The following is a 16,179-nucleotide window of genomic DNA, read 5'->3' on the forward strand; positions in this document are numbered from 1 at the left end:
TCCTTTTTTATGGCTGCATAGTATTCCATGGTGTATATGTGCCACATTTTCTTTATCCAGTCTGTCATTAATGGGCATTTGAGTTGGTTCCAAGTCTTTGCTATTGTGAATAGTGCCACAGTAAACATACGTGTGCATGTGTCTTTATCATAGAATGATTTATAATCCTCTGGGTATATACACAGTAATGGGATTGTTGGGTCAAATGGTATTTCTGGTTCTAGATCCTTGAGGAATTGCCACAGTGTCTTCCACAATGGTTGAACTAATTTACACTCCCACCAACAGTGTAAAAGCATTTCTGTTCTCCACATCCTCTTCAGCGTCTGTTGTTTCCTGACTTTTTAATGATTGCCATCCTAACTGTCATGAGATGGTATCTCATTGTGGTTTTGATTTGCATGTCTGTAATAACCAGTGACGATGAGTTTTTTTCATGTTTGTTGGCTGCATAAATGTCTTCTTTTGAGAAGTGTCTGTTCATAATCTTCGCCCACTTTTTGGTGGGGTTGTTTGTTTTTTTTTTTGTACATTTGTTTAAGTTCTTTGTAGATTCTGGATATTAGCCCTTTGTCAGATGGATAGATTGCAGAAATTTTCTTGCATTCTGTCAGTTGCCTGCTCACTCGGATGATAGTTTCTTTTGCTCTGCAGAAGCTCTTTAGTTTAATTAGATCCCATTTGTCAATTTTGGCTTTTGTTGCCTTTGTTTTTGGTGTTTTAGTCATGAAGTCATTGCCCATGTCTATGTCCTGAATGGTACTTATGGTTTTAGGTCTTACGTTTAAGTTTTAATCCATCTTGAGTTAATTTTTGTGTAAGGTGTAAGGAAAGGGTCTAGTTTCAGTTTTCTGCATATGGCTAGCCAGTTTTCCCAAGACCATTTATTAAATAGGGAATCCTTTCCCCATTGCTTGTTTTTGTCAGGTTTGTCAAAGTTCAGACAGTTGTAGTTGTGTGGTGTTATTTCTGAGGCCTCTGTTCTGTTCCATTGGTCTATATGTCTGTTTTGGTACCAGTACCATGCTGTTTTGGTTACTGTAGCCATGTAGTATAGTTTGAAGTTAGGTAGTGTGATACCTCCAGCTTTGTTCTTTTTGCTTAGGATTATCTTGGCTATGCGGGCTCTTTTTTGGTTCCATATGAAATTTAAAGTAGTTTTTTCTAATTCTGTGAAGAAAGTCAGTGGTAGTTTGATGGAGATGGCATTGAATCTGTAAATTACTTTGGGCAGTATGGCCATTTTCACGATATTGATTCTTCCTATCCATGAGCATGGAATGTTTTTCCATTTGTTTGTGTCCTCTCTTATTTCCTTGAGCAGTGGTTTGTAGTTCTCCTTGAAGAGGTCCTTCACATCCTTTGTAAGTTGTATTCCTGAGTATTTTACTCTCTTTGTAGCGATTGTGAATGGGAGTTCACTCATGATTTGGCTCTCTGTCTATTATTGGTATATAGGAATGCTTGTGAGTTTTGCACATTGATTTTGTATCCTGAGACTTTGCTGAAGTTGCTTATCAGCTTAAGGAGATTTCGGGCTGAGATAATGGGGTTTTCTAAATATACAATCATGTCATATGCAAACAGAGACAATTTGGCTTCCTCTCTTCCTATTTGAATATCCTTTATTTATTTATTTCTCTTGCCTGATTGCTCTGGCCAGAACTCCCAATACTATGTTGAATAGGAGTGGTGAGAGAGGGCATCCTTGTCTTGTGCCAGTTTTCAAAGGGAATGCTTCCAGTTTTTGCCCATTCACTGTGATATTGGCTCTGGGTTTGTCATAAATAGCTGTTACTATTTTGAGATACATTCCATCAGTATCTAGTTTATTGAGAGTTTTTATCGTGAAGGGGTGTTGAATTTTGGCGAAGGCCTTCTCTGCATCTATTGAGATAATCATGTGGTTTTTGTCATTGGTTCCGTTTATGTGATGGATTACGTTTATTGACTTGTGTATGTTGAATCAGCCTTGCATGCCAGGGATGAAGCCGACTTGATCATGGTGGATAAGCTTTTTGATGTGCTGCTGGATTCAGTTTGCCAGTATTTTATTGAGGTTTTTTGCATCAATGTTCCATCAGGGATATTGGCCTGAAATTTTCTTTTTTTGTTCTGTCTCTGCCAGGTTTTGGTGTCAGGATGAGGCTGACATCATAAAATGAGTTAGGGAAGAGTCCTTCTTCTTCTATTGTTTGGAGTAGTTTTAGAAGGAATGGTATCAGCTCCTCTTTGTACCTCTGGTAGAATTCGGCTGTGTATCCACCTGATCGTGGACTTTTTTTGGTTGGTAGGCTATTAAGTACTCCCTCAATTTCAGAACTTGTTATTTGTCTCCCACTATTATTGTGTGGGAGTCTAAGTCTTTTTGTAAGTCTCTAAGAACTTGCTTTATGAATCTGGGTGCTCCTGTATTGGGTGCATATATATTCAGGGATTTGACTTCTTCCTAGTTTAGACTTGGAGGGTGTATGTGTCCAGGAATTTATCAATTTCTTTTAGATTTTCTAGTTCATTTGCATAGAGGTGTTTATAGTATTCTCTGATGGTAGTTTGTATTTCTGTGGGATCGGTGGTGATATCTCCTTTATCATTTTTTATTGCATCTATTTGATTCTTCTCTCTTTTTTCTTTATTAGTCTGGCTAGCAGTCTATCTATTTTGTTGATCTTTTCAAAAAACCAGCTCCTGGATTTATTGATTTTTTTTGAAGGGTTTTTCGTGTGTCTATCTCCTTCAGTTCTATTCTGATCTTAGTTCTTTCTTGCCTTCTGCTAGCCTTTGAATTTGTTTGCTCTTGCTTCTTTAGTTCTTTTAATTGTGATGTTAGGGTGTTGATTTTAGAGCTTTCCTGCTTTCTTTTGTGGGCATTTAGTCCTAGAAATTTCCCTTTAAACACTGCTTTAGCTGTGTCCCAGAGGTTCTGGCATGCTGTGTCTTTGTTCTCATTGGCTTCAAAGAACTTATTTATTTCTGCCTTAATTTCGTTATTTACCCAGTAGTCATTCAGGAGCAGGTTGTTCAGTTTCCATGTAGTTTTGCAGTTTTGAGTGAGTTTCTTAATCCTGAGTTCTAATTTGATTGTGCTGTGGTCTGAGAGACTCTTTGTTATGATTTCTGTTCTTTTGCATTTGCTGAGGAGTGTTTCACTTCCAGTTATGTGGTCAATTTTAGAATAAGTGCGATGTGGTGCTGAGAAGAAAAAATATTCTGTTGATTTGGGGTGGAGAGTTCTGTAGATGTCTATTAAGTCTGTTTGGTCCAGAGCTGAGTTCAAGCCCTGAATATCCTTGTTAATTTTCTGCCTCATTGATCTGTATAATATTGACAGTGGGGTGTTAAAGTCTTCCACTATTATTGTGTGGGAGTCTAAGTCTTTTTGTAAGTCTCTAAGAACTTGCTTTATGAATCTGGGTGCTCCTGTATTGGGTGCATGTATATTTAGGATAGTTAGCTCTTGTTGTTGTGTTGATCCCTTTACCATTGTGTAATGTCCTTCTTTGTCTCTTTTGATCTTTTTGATCTCTTTTATCTGAGACTAGGATTGCCACCCCTGCTTTTTTTTGCTTTCTATTTGCTTGGTAAATCTTTGTCCATCCCCTCATTTTGAGCCTATGTGTGTGTTTGCACATTAGATGGGTCTCCTGAATACGGCACATCGATGAGTCTTTACTCTTTATCCAATTCGCCAGTCTGTGTCTTTTAATTGGGGCATTTAGCCTGTTTACGTTGAAGGTTAATATTGTTATGTGTGAATTTGAGCCTGTCATTAATGATGCTAGCTGGTTATTTTGCCCGTTAGTTGATGCAGTTTCTTCATAGTGTCTATGGACTTTACAATTCGGTATGTTTTGCAGTGGCTGGTACCAGTTGTTCCTTTCCATGTTTAGTGCTTCCTTCAGGAACTCTTGTAAGGCAGGCCTGGTGGTGACAAAATCTCTTAGCATTTGCTTCTCTGTAAATGATTTTATTTCTCCTTCGCTTATGTAGCTTAGTTTGGCTGGATATGATATTCTGCGTTGAAAATTATTTTCTTTAAGAATGTTGAATATTGGCCCCTATTCTCTTCTGGTTTGTAGGGTTTCTGCAGAGAGATCTGCTGTTAAGTCTGATGAGCTTCTCTTTGTGGGTAACCCAACCTTTGTCTCTGGCTGCCCTTAACATTTTTCCTTCATTTCAACCTTGGTGAGTCTAACAACTATGTGTTTTGGGGTTGCTCTTCTTGAGGAGTATCTTTGTGGCGTTCTCTGTATTTCCTGAATTTGAACATTGGCCTGCCTTGCTAGGTTGAGGAAGTTCTCCTGGATAATATCTTGAAGAGTGTTTTCCAGCTTGGTTCCATTATCCCTGTCACTTTTGGGTACACCAGTCAAATGTAGGTTTGGTCTTTTCACATAGTCCCATATTTCTTGGAGGCTTTGTTTGTTCCTTTTCATTCTTTTTTCTCTAATCTTGTCTTCATGCTTTATTTCATTAAGTTGATCTTCAGTCTCTGATATTCTTTCTTCCGCTTGATCAGTTCAGCTGTTGATACTTGGGTATGCTTCACGAAGTTCTTGTGCTGTGTTTTTCAGCTCCGTGAGGTCATTTATGTTCTTCTCTAAACTGATTCTCGTTAGCAATTCCTCTAACCTTTTTTTTGTTTGTTTGTTTGTTTTTTTGTTTTTTTGAGACGGAGTCTCGCTCGGTCACCCAGGCTGGAGTGCAGTGGCCGGATCTCAGCTCACTGCAAGCTCCGCCTCCCGGGTTCACGCCATTCTCCTGCCTCAGCCTCCCGAGTAGTTGGGACTACAGGCGCCGCCACCTCACCTGGCTAGTTTTTTTGTATTTTTGGTAGAGACGGGGTTTCACCGTGTTAGCCAGGATGGTCTCGATCTCCTGACCTCGTGATCCGCCCGTCTCGGCCTCCCAAAGTGCTGGGATTACAGGCTTGAGCCACCGCGCCCGGCTCCTCTAACCTTTTTTCAGGGTTCTTAGCTTCCTTGCATTGGGTTAGAACATGCTACTTTAGCTTGGCAGAATTTTTTATTACCCACCTTCTGAAGCCTACTTCTGTCAATTTGTCAAACTCATTCTCTGTCCAGTTTTGTTCCCTTACTGGCGAGGAAGTTGTGATCCTTTGGAGGAGAAGAGGCATTCTGGTTTTTGGAATTTTCAGGCTTTTTGCGCTGGTTTCTCCCCATCTTCGTGGATTTATCTACCTTCGCTTTTTGATGTTGGTGACCTTTGGATGAGGTTTCTGAGTGGACATCCTTTTTGTTGATATCGATACTATTCCTTTCTGTTTGTTAGTTTTCCTTCTAACAGGCACCTCTGCTGCAGGTCTGCTAGAGTTTGCTGGAGGTCCACTCCAGACCCTGTTTGCCTGAGTATCACCAGCAGAGGCTGCAGAACAGCAAAGATTGCTGCCTGTTCCTTCCTGGAAGCATCGTCCCAGAGGGGCACCCGCCAGATGCCAGCCAGAGCTCTCTTGTATGAGGTATCTTTTGACACCTGGTCAGGGACCCACTTGAGAAGGCACCCTTAGCAGAGCTCGAGCACTGTGCTGGGAGATCCACTACTCTCTTCAAAACTGGCATGCGGGGACCTTTAAGACTGCTGAAGCTGCACCCACAGCTGCCCTTTCCCTCGGGTGCTCTGTCCCAGGGAGAGGGTGGTTTTATCTATAAGCCCCTGACTGGGGGCTGCTGCCTTTTTTTCAGGGATGCCTGAAAAATCACATTTATTTTCTGCTTATGAAAGTAATACTTTTTTTAAAATTTAAGTTTGAAAAATTGGGAAATATGTACAGATATTTTTAAAAATCAGTATTTCATAACTCACCCAAAGGTAACCTGAATTTTCTCTGCTGATATTTAAGTATATCCCCTGTATACTTATGTTCATAGAGGTTAATATGGGACATTGATTCTTCCTCAGTGGGGGTTTTAGAGACCAACCCCCACTGGCCTGGATGCCTGGGGTGGTTTGGGTGAGATCCTTTCTTGAGTCAGGCATTATTTTTGACCTGTGCCCTCCCCTTTGAATTTGTGGCATCCAGAGAATTCTTAGATAAGGCCGAGCAAGGCAGTACTCGTTCCAGATATTCAGGATGTACGTGGTCCAGAGCTGTTGTCTCCTCTAACTTGTGTCCAGCCTTCTCCTGTAAGTGTGATTGCCTTATTAGGGATGTCGAGGAAAGTGGAGCAAGTGTGGATATTCTGCTGTAGTTTTTCTGAGGTGACAGATACTAGTGGGTGAAGCCAGGGCTCAGGCAGCTCAGCTCTCTTGCGTGTTAGTCTGGCTTGCTGCTTGCAGGTATGGCTGTTTATTTTAATTTCGCTTTTTTGCATTGTAGTCTGTTCCTATAATTAACATGGCTAAAAAGAAAAGGTTACTCTAAAAGTTGTTTTTAAAAAATATAGAGCGTCCCGGATTTCTGAGCAGCATTTGAATCCCAGGTGTTACTTATGTTGATTTGTGCTCTTGGATAAGCTTCTGAGTCAGTTTCAACAGTGAAATGGTGATAATACCTCCTTCTAGAATTGTCCTAAGCATGAGGGATATAAAATGCCATCCTCATAAAATAACACTCAGAATCATTAATTATCTGTTAGTATTGGATCTGTGTGCATATGAAAGAATCTGGACTTTTTTGTATTTTGAATCCCATGAAAGTTCAGATGTATTAAGTTGTATGGGGGGAGGTGATGTATTTGAAAAGTTGCATGCACGTATAACATGTTTGCCTCATAAGTTGTTATGGGTGTTACACATCCTTCAAAGTGAAACTCTTGCGGATAGGCAGCAGGGGATTGAGTGGTATCCTATTTAAGGTTGATGGGAATCCAGCAGTGATCAAGAGACCTCCGAAGTGGCTAGTGGTCCTTCACTTGTGCATGGGTTAGTATTTTTTGATTTGTGATCACAGCCACTTTCTAACAAGGCATGTTGTTTCTGCTTTTTCACTATCAGATTGGCTTTGAAACCCTTCATCAAAACATGTCACCCAGTTTCTGAGTTCTTCATATCAGAATGGCTTCTCCAGAGATTTTGTTTTCCTTTCTGGCTTTGTCTTGGTGAATCAGTAGTTTTTTTTTTTAACCTATATTTTATTTTAAAAGCCCTGGCACTCTCAGCAAATTCCATGTGACTTGGGTGCCTAGAGAGAGAATTGAAATTCACTTTTTGACTCCCTTCTGTGGCCTCCTGTGCTTCCAGTCCTTTCTCATCCTGATGTCTACCATCGTTTATCAAAAATTCAAAAGCTAGAAAAAGTCATTCCAAAGCCAGGTGTTGGGTCTGCAGAAAATGTCCCGAATGTCTGCAAGAAGTGCAGAATCTAGTGGGAATTAGATAAACCAGGCTTTCACAAGGCTTTCTGGGATACCCATGTAGAACCCTGGCCTGTTGTCCGTTTCTATGACTCTTTGATGAACCCTTAAATCTAAACCTTTGTTTGTTTTTTAAAACTCATCAGGAGAGTTTTTTTCCCCCAAAGATCATCTTAATTGAAGAACTGAATTAAAAGCATACATATGCCCTGTGTCTACACTTAAAACTATCCAAACACTATCAGTTGTTTAATGAGGTTGTTCCTAGACCAACAGATACTCTAGTGTTTTGTAGAGATATGTTGTTTGCACTCTAGTGTTTTGTAGAGATATGTTGTTTGCAAGGCTTTGTCTTCTGTAACTGCTTGGCCTTAAAAACCTGCCTGTCTAGAAAGGGGGGCCTCTGAGTAGTGTTTGATAATAAGAAATTGCTTTCAATACTTCTCCAAACCATTTTGGCAGAAACGTAGAATCAACAGTCTAGAAATTAAGAGCCACTGTTGTGGTTTGGGGTTTGTTAAGTTGTAGTTGGAACAAGGACCAAAAAATGTAAATTGGGTAGTATATCATGAGGGATTTGTTTTTCCAACAAACTAGGTGGTTGAGGGTTATGTCTTATTATGAGGAAGAGGTTTTGCTTAATAAGGTAGTATATGAAAATGAATGTTTTTGAATATCTTCTTAGTTTTTCTTTTATCCTTGGTTCCTTTTTAATTGAACAAGTATTTAATTAACACCAACTACAATCAAGTCACTGTTCTGAGTCTTCTTTGTGCTCATGTTATTTTAATTTTAAATTAATTTTTAGGTTTTGGTAATGTGTGTATTGTACAGTAAGATATACAGTGAAAGTAATTCTTCTCTGTATCCCAGCCACCTGGTCCCCTTCGGCTGCCTAATCTTCCTCAAATTCTCTACTAGCTTTTGCATTGTCCCAGAGATAATCCATGCCTATACAAGCATCCATTTGTATGATATTCTCTTGTTTCACACAGATAGTGCTAGCACCGTGATAGAATTGTAGTGAACTACACGCCCTTGTATTCAAGCTCAGTGTAATTCCTGCCCATATTGACTGTGCTTGGCTGTGTGACTGGTTTTGGCCAATGGGAGTTAAAACGTGTTATGCAAGCAGAGACTTGATAAGAGCTAGCACTTTGAAATGTGTTCTAGAGGAGTGCTTGCTATTGTGACACCCCCTGTCAGTACCCAGAAGCCCCCAGCTGTGAGGTCCCCACCTAGTCATAAAGAGAAGCCACATGGAAGAGAACTGGGTCCCTGCCAACAACCTCAGCTGAGCCCCTAGACAGCAGCAAGCATCCACTTGGCAGCCATGTCATGAATGAACCGTCTTCTTGGAAGTGGAACTGCCAACCCCATTCAGGCCACCCCCAGTGGTGCTACGTGGAGAAGAGACAAGCTTTCCCTGCCGAGCCCTGTACGAATTGAAAAATTGTGAGCTGTTGCTAGTAAGCTACTAAATTTGGTTTGTCATGTAGCAACAGATAACAAACACATACTATATATATGGTATTTTCTGTGCCTTGCTTTTGTTGTTGAGCAGTATATTAGATATCAGCTTATTTCAGTACATACAGAGCCACATCATTCATTTTAAGAGCTGAATAATATTCCATTTATGGCTGAACAATAATTAGCCTCTTATTGATGGACGTTGATGTTTCTAATCTTTCGCAGCATTTAATATCTCCATGGCATGCTTCCTTTTGCCCATGAATAAATATATTTATTGGGTAAATTCTTAGAAGTAGAGTTGCTGAGTAAAAGAGTACGTAAATTTGTAATTTTAATAGGTATTGCAAATTGCCCTCCAGAGAGGTTACACTCCCACTAGCAATGTAGGAGGACTGTGCACTGCAGCAAATGGTGAGCCCTGTGCCACAGTGTGGTTGGAATGCTACATTTCTCTTTAATATTTTCTCATATATTTTAAAAACCACATGCATTTCCTTTTTGATGAACTGTCTTCTTTTTTGTTTGGATTGTTGGCCCTTTGCTTTTTTGGAGGAATTCTCTGTATATTAAAGAAATTAGCTCTTAATGTATACTATGTGAAGCAAATCTTTTGTCCCCCAGTTATTTATCTTTTGACTTCATTTGAGTAATTTTTTGTCCTTATTGTATTTAGTTATGTCACATTTTTTATAGCTTTTGGATTTTCTTGGTTTTATTCTGGTTTGTTTGTCATATTTAGGCTTTTCTCAATTTGAGACTGTTGTAGATATTCTCCTATGTTTTCTTCTAGTATTTTTGTTGTTTCTTTTTTACATCTTAATCTTTGATCTGCCTGAAATGTCTTTTGACATATAGGTTTCCAGATAGGTGTCTAGTCAATTGTCTGTTAATATTGTTACACCATGTCATCCTTATACAGTCATGTGCCTCATAATGATGTTTTAGTCAATGATGGACTGCACATATGACACTGGTCCCATGATATTACAATGAAACTGAAAAATTCCTATTGCCTAGTGATCTCACAGCTGTTATAATGTCATAGTAATGCATTACTCATGTATTTTTGGTGAGCTAGTGTAAACCAACCTACTGTACTGCCAGTCATATAAAAATAGAGCACGTACAATTCTGTACAGTATATAATACTTGATAATGATAATAAATATGTTACTGGTTTATGTATTTAGTATACTCTTCATTGTTATTTTAGAGTGTACTCCTTCTACTTATAAAAAGAAAAAGTTAACTGTAAAATAGCCTTAGGCAGGTCCTAGGAGGTATCCAGAAGAAGGCATTGTTATTTTAGGAGATGACAGCCCCATGCCTGTTATCGCCCCTGAAGACCTTCCAGTGGGAGAAGATGTAGAGATGGAAGACAGTTATATTGATGATCCTAACCATGTGTAGGCCGAGGCTAATGTATGTGTTTGTGTCTTAGTTTTTAACAAAAAGTCTTAGTTTAAAAATAAAACATTTAAAAACTTATAGGATAAGTATATAAAGAAAGAAAATTTTATACAGCTGTCCAGTGTGTTTTTGCTTTAAGCTAAGTGTTTTTACAAAAGAGTCGAAAGTAAAAAAAAAAAAAAAAAAAAAATTAAACGTTTATGAAGTAAAGTTACAGCAAGCCGAGGTTAATTAATAAATTATTATTATTTTTTCAGAGACAGGGTCTTGTTTTGTCTCCCAGGCTGGAGTATAGTGGTGCAATCATAGCTTGCTGTAACCTTGAACTCCTGGGCCCAAGCAGTCCTCCTGCCTCGGCCTCCCAAAGCATTGAGATTACGATGAGCCACTGTGTCTGGCTATGTTAATTTATTGCTGAAGAAAGGAAAATATTTTTTATAAATTTAGTGAGCCTAAGTATACAGTGTTTATAAAATCGATAGTAGTGCAGTGTCCTACATCTTCACATCTACTCACCACTCATTCACTGACTCACCCAGAGCAACTTCCAGTCCTGCAAGCTCCATTCATGGTAAGTGCCCCATACAGGTGCACCATTTTTAAAATCTTTTATATTGTGTTTTTACTGTACCTTTTCTACGTTCAGCTATGTTTAGATACATAAGTACTTACCATTGTGTTACAATTGCATACAGTATTCAGTACAGTAACATGCTGTATAGTTGTGTGGCCTAGGAGCAACAGGCTATCCCATACAGCTCAGGTGTGTGTAGCAGGCTACATCATCTAGGTGTGTGTAAGTGACTCCACGATGGTCACACAATGATGAAGTCACAAGGATGACTCATTTCTCAGAATGTATCACCATCCTTAAACAACATTGTTAAACGTTCACGTATTTACTGAATTCAGCAATATCTTTTAAACTGCTGTCCCCCAAATTACTTAATTATTCCTTTTTTCTCTTAGGAAATGCTACAGTGAATATTTACATTCCATGTAATTATTAATCCCAAACCTTTGTGGATATAGAAATCAACATTTATATAGTCTGCATTTTAGAAGTTATTTGAACATTTGTGGTGTTAGGTTGCTCAAAAGCCAGTTGGCAAGGTCTGCATTTTATGCACAGGAAAAAGGAGAAGATCATTCCATGTAAAGGAGATTCACCTGAAGACAAGCAGGATTGTGTACAAATAGGGAGAAATGTGCTTTTTTGTGATGTGTCATATATAAAGGTCTGTTTCCAAATTTCTGAAGCACATAGAAATTCTGGTGTAAAAAGTACATCTAGTTAAGACAGCTGTAGGCTGGGAGCCTGTGAAAGGAAGATTTTGCTTGTTAATAGAATGACTGAGACTACATCATCCCATGTAGAAACCAGGAAATAACACTTGTACTGTGTTGTGTTAAGAAAACAGGTTCTTTAATTAAGTGATGCACCTGAAATTTCAGGTAATGGCTACAGCTCTCCTGAACACCCAGGAGGACGGTGACACCGAGTCACAGGCAGAACTATGAAGTTCCTCGTGAAACTCAACTTCCTGTTCTTCCAGCCTTTCCCCTCCTGCCCCTTGGCTCAGCCACAGGTGCTAGTTAAACCTCGCCCAGGGAGCATACCTCCGAACCTTTTTCACAGGCTTGTGGCCCACCTTTGGATTCCAACCGTGTGGGCCCGGGAAGTCTGCATTTGGAGCGTGTACCTGTAGGGTGTTAAGTACATTTAACCTCTGCTAAGATAATCAGATAGACACCCCTAGAAAGAGATATAGAAGTAAGGTGTTGCCTCTTCTGGGGTTTGTATTTCCTCAGGACCCCCAAAGTTTGAGCTGAAGGGACTAAGTTCTGTGGGGAGGTATCAGCCAGAGGTGGGAACCTTTTTGGGGATACCTGTGCCTTCCCACTGTGAACCACTGTGCCCTCTGCCTCTGCTGCAGGCCGACCGTGTTGCGTTCCATGTGTAAAACTGTGTCGTGCTTTCCTTCTTTCCCTCAGAATCCTCCACGTCTGTTGTGTGAGAATGACATTTCACTAAGGAGGACAGACAGTTAGCTTCTGTCAGAGAAGAATGTCAGAGCTCTTCATTTTATAGATGATGCCTTTAGCTTGCTTTCTGTGTATTTTATGTTCTTCTACCCTTGGGATGTTTTGACACCAGTGGCATTGTTTTCCATTTTCTCAGTGCCAGAGAAGCTGGGATGTTGTAGAAAATATTTAAAGGATAAAAAATGTTATTTCTTTTCATTTTAGATCTTATCTAAGCTTTCTTTGCCTACCCGTGCCTGGGAACCAGCAATGAAGAAGAGTTTTGCTTTTGACAATGTTGGCTACGAAGGTGGTCTGGATGGCCTGGGCCCTTCTTCTCAGGTGGACACCAGCACAATCAGGATCTTGGGCATGACTTGCCAGTCATGTGTGAAGTCCATTGAGGATAGAATTTCCAGTTTGAAAGGCATCGTGAGCATGAAGGTTTCCCTGGAACAAGGCAGTGCCACTGTGAAATATGTGCCATCAGTTGTGAGCCTGCAACAGGTTTGCCATCAAATTGGGGACATGGGCTTTGAGGCCAGCATTGCAGAAGGAAAGGCAGCCTCCTGGCCCTCAAGGTCCTTGCCTGCCCAGGAGGCTGTGGTCAAGCTCCGGGTGGAGGGCATGACCTGCCAGTCCTGTGTCGGCTCCATTGAAGGCAAGGTCCGGAAACTGCAAGGAGTAGTGAGAGTCAAAGTCTCACTCAGCAACCAAGAGGCTGTCATCACTTATCAGCCTTATCTCATTCAGCCTGAAGACCTCAGGGACCATGTAAATGACATGGGATTTGAAGCTGCCATCAAGAACAAAGTGGCTCCCTTAAGCCTGGGACCAATTGATATTGAGCGGTTACAAAGCACTAACCCAAAGAGACCTTTATCTTCTGCTAACGAGAATTTTAATAATTCTGAGACCTTGGGACACCAAGGAAGGAATGTGGTCACCCTCCAACTGAGAATAGATGGAATGCACTGTAAGTCTTGCGTCTTGAATATTGAAGAAAATATTGGCCAACTCCTAGGGGTTCAAAGTATTCAAGTGTCCTTGGAGAACAAAACTGCCCAAGTACAGTATGACTCTTCTTGTACCAGCCCAGTGGCTCTGCAGACGGCTATCGAGGCACTTCCACCTGGGAACTTTAAAGTTTCTCTTCCTGATGCAGCCGAAGGGAGTGGGACAGATCACAGGTCTTCCAGTTCTCATTCCCTTGGCTCCTCCCCAAGAAACCAGGTGCAGAGCACATGCAGTACCACTCTGATTGCCATTGCTGGTATGACCTGTGCATCCTGTGTCCATACCATTGAAGGCATGATCTCCCAACTGGAAGGGGTGCAGCAAATATCGGTGTCTTTGGCCGAAGGGACTGGAACAGTTCTTTATAATCCCTCTGTAATTAGCCCAGAAGAACTCAGAGCTGCTATAGAAGACATGGGATTTGAGGCTTCAGTCGTTTCTGGTACGTAGTTGATGTGTGTTTGAGGTATGTCCTGAACTTGTCTCCTTTTCTCTTTGTGTCTAATAGCTCCTGGATGGTGGCGTAGGTGAGCCCTGCTCCCTGCCTCCCATGTCAGCAGTTGAACAAAATCCTGCAAACTTTCCTTGCGTGTTAAATTTGTTAAGATAGAGGAAATACAATCTCCAAGCGTCTAGATTTTGCTTTTCATATAGTTGGGATTTTGTATTAGTCTGTTTTGTGTTGCTTATAGCAGAATGGCTGAATTTGGGTAATTTATAAAAATACTGAATTTATTTCTTATAGTTACTGAGAAGTCTAAGGTTGAGGGCCACATCTAGCGAGAGCCTGCTGCCAGTGCGGACTCTGGTGTCACAGGGTATCACATGGCAGGGCTGCTGAGCATGCTCACATGGTTGCTCAGGTGGCTCTTCTTTTTAGAAAGCCTCGATGCCACTCCTCTGATAACCCATTAATCCATGAGTGGATTAGTCCATTCATGAAGGTAGAACCCTCATGATCCGGTCACCTCTTAAAGCCCTTTTAACACTGCCACGTTGAGGATTATGTTTCCAATATATGAAATTTGGGGGACACATTCAAACCATGGCTGACTGGAATGCTAAACTCCTTGGATTTGGGCTTCTTTTCTGGAGAGAATTCTGATTCTGTATCCTGAAATAGAACACTGTGGGACCATCCAGGCCCTTTTCTTACCAAGAGAACTATTATCACCTTCTCAAAATATTTTATTGCTAGACAACAGAAGCTTAGTATCATAACCTAGAGGCCATGTTGGTAAAAATGAGAGTTAAGGAAAGGATTTATCAATGATTTTTCTCTCCCCATTTGATGAATATAAGAGAAGAAGTAAAGGTGAGGGAGCCACCAGGCTTTTGTATTTTTTAATTAAAAATTTAAAAAACCTTTTTTAGAGATACGGTCTTGCCCTTTGTCCAGGATGGAGGATAGTGACATGATCATAGGTCACCGCAGCCTTGAACCGCTGGGCTCAGGCGATCCTTGCACCTCAGCCTCCTGAGTAGCTGGGACTACAGGTGTGCACCACCACACCTGGTTCATTTTTTTATTTTTATGTTTTTGTAGAGACGGGGTGTTGCTATGTTCCCCAGGCTGGTCTTGAACTCCTGGCCTCTAGCAGTCCTCCTGCCTCAGCCTCCCAAAGTGCTGGGATTCCAGGCATGAGCTACTATGCTCAGCCACCATCATGGGTTTTAATCAGAGGAAGCACGAAGTCAGATTATATATTAGAAGACCAGTGTGGTGTCACGGTACAGTGTCCATTGAGGCAGTGAGACCACATAGGAGGACAGGTGAGAAAGAGGTGGGTTTGAAAGACATTCAGGAGGGCAGCTCCACCAAGCTTGGGGTTACCAAGAGGGATATGTGATGGGTAGGGCCATGGGTAACTGGGATGAGCCCCTAGCTGAGATGCTGGAGGACGGTGGAATAGAAGGGCCTTGAATTTTGAGGGAGCGTGTGGGGCCGGAAATGCAGAATTGAGTGTGGGAAGATGACAGAGACCTAGGAAGAGTGACTGTGGGATGGGAAAGAAGCAGAGGGAGGGGGAGGGGTCTCCTAGTCACCCTGGACATAATGCAAGCTGCAGAGGCCAAGGTCTGAGTCGTATCTTCCTGGGTTAACTAGGGGAGGCCGTTGGAATTGCTTCAGGACCCTGGGAAGGTGGGAGCCCAGCCTGGCTGGTGGTAAGGGTGGAGACCACTAGTAGCTTAAATTAGGGATAAAGAGGGTGATAGGTGAGTGGAGATGGTTGAGAGAAATGCTGAAGGTAAGGAGGGAAGGGGCACATGTTGTGAGGGGCAGCTTGTGGGTGGTGTGTTGTAACCGATTAGGCCCCAGACATGGGCCCTGCACGTGCGTGTCTTGTGGACTGGACCAGGACATGGCTGGCTTCCTCGGCCTTTTGGCTGGAGCTCGGTACTGTAGGGAGCAGCGGGCCCAGCACTAGAAAGAGCTGCCTTCGGTGGCACAGGCAAGCCCACCAGCAGCTCAGTGCTCAGGGATGGCTGGACTTTGGTTTCCCACATTGTTTCTTGTGGTCACTGAGATAAAGTTTGTTCCTTGAAAAGTTCACTCAGCTGTAAGTCTTTCCTGCCTCCCCTCTGTGCCCACAGCACACACCCACTGCTGAAGGGAGTGGGCATTCATGTGAAGTGGCCTGGCCCTGTGTTGTGCTTTGTCTTTTGTACCAAGTTTCAGGAAGGAGTTTCTTTAAAACAAAAATCAAGAAGGAAAACACAGTAGAACAGTAAATCCTGTACACAAAAGGTAAGAAATATAGTATAAGGTAAACATCTGCCTGTTTTTGTGTGATGTTTAGAGTCTTTCAACCGTGCAATCAGGTAAAAAGAAGTTAGCATTAAATGGTAAAAAGAAATTAGCGTTAAGCTACATATTACAGAATAACTGGATTTGATTAAATAAACCTAGAAAGAAAAGAATAGTGTTTTTTTTTAT

The 16,179-nt window shown here is 41.3% G+C and overlaps 1 protein-coding gene across 3 annotated transcripts in view; it reads left to right on the forward strand.

Annotated features, from left to right (window-relative positions):
- ATP7B (ATPase copper transporting beta) overlaps positions 1-16,179 on the forward strand; it is an 80,947-nt gene that overhangs the window by 27,111 nt on the left and 37,657 nt on the right. For all 3 annotated transcript variants that reach the window (XR_004429051.1, XM_033177633.1, XM_033177635.1), the window contains one exon: positions 12,450-13,683. Coding sequence is in view for 2 of the 3 variants with exons in the window: in XM_033177633.1 (XP_033033524.1) it covers positions 12,450-13,683 (1,234 nt within the window). In the remaining variant the exon portion in view is untranslated. The remainder of the gene's footprint in view (positions 1-12,449; positions 13,684-16,179) is intronic.

Source organism: Trachypithecus francoisi, unplaced genomic scaffold (assembly GCF_009764315.1).
Source record: "Trachypithecus francoisi isolate TF-2019V2 unplaced genomic scaffold, Tfra_2.0 Lachesis_group18, whole genome shotgun sequence".
Lineage (NCBI taxonomy): Eukaryota > Metazoa > Chordata > Mammalia > Primates > Cercopithecidae > Trachypithecus > Trachypithecus francoisi.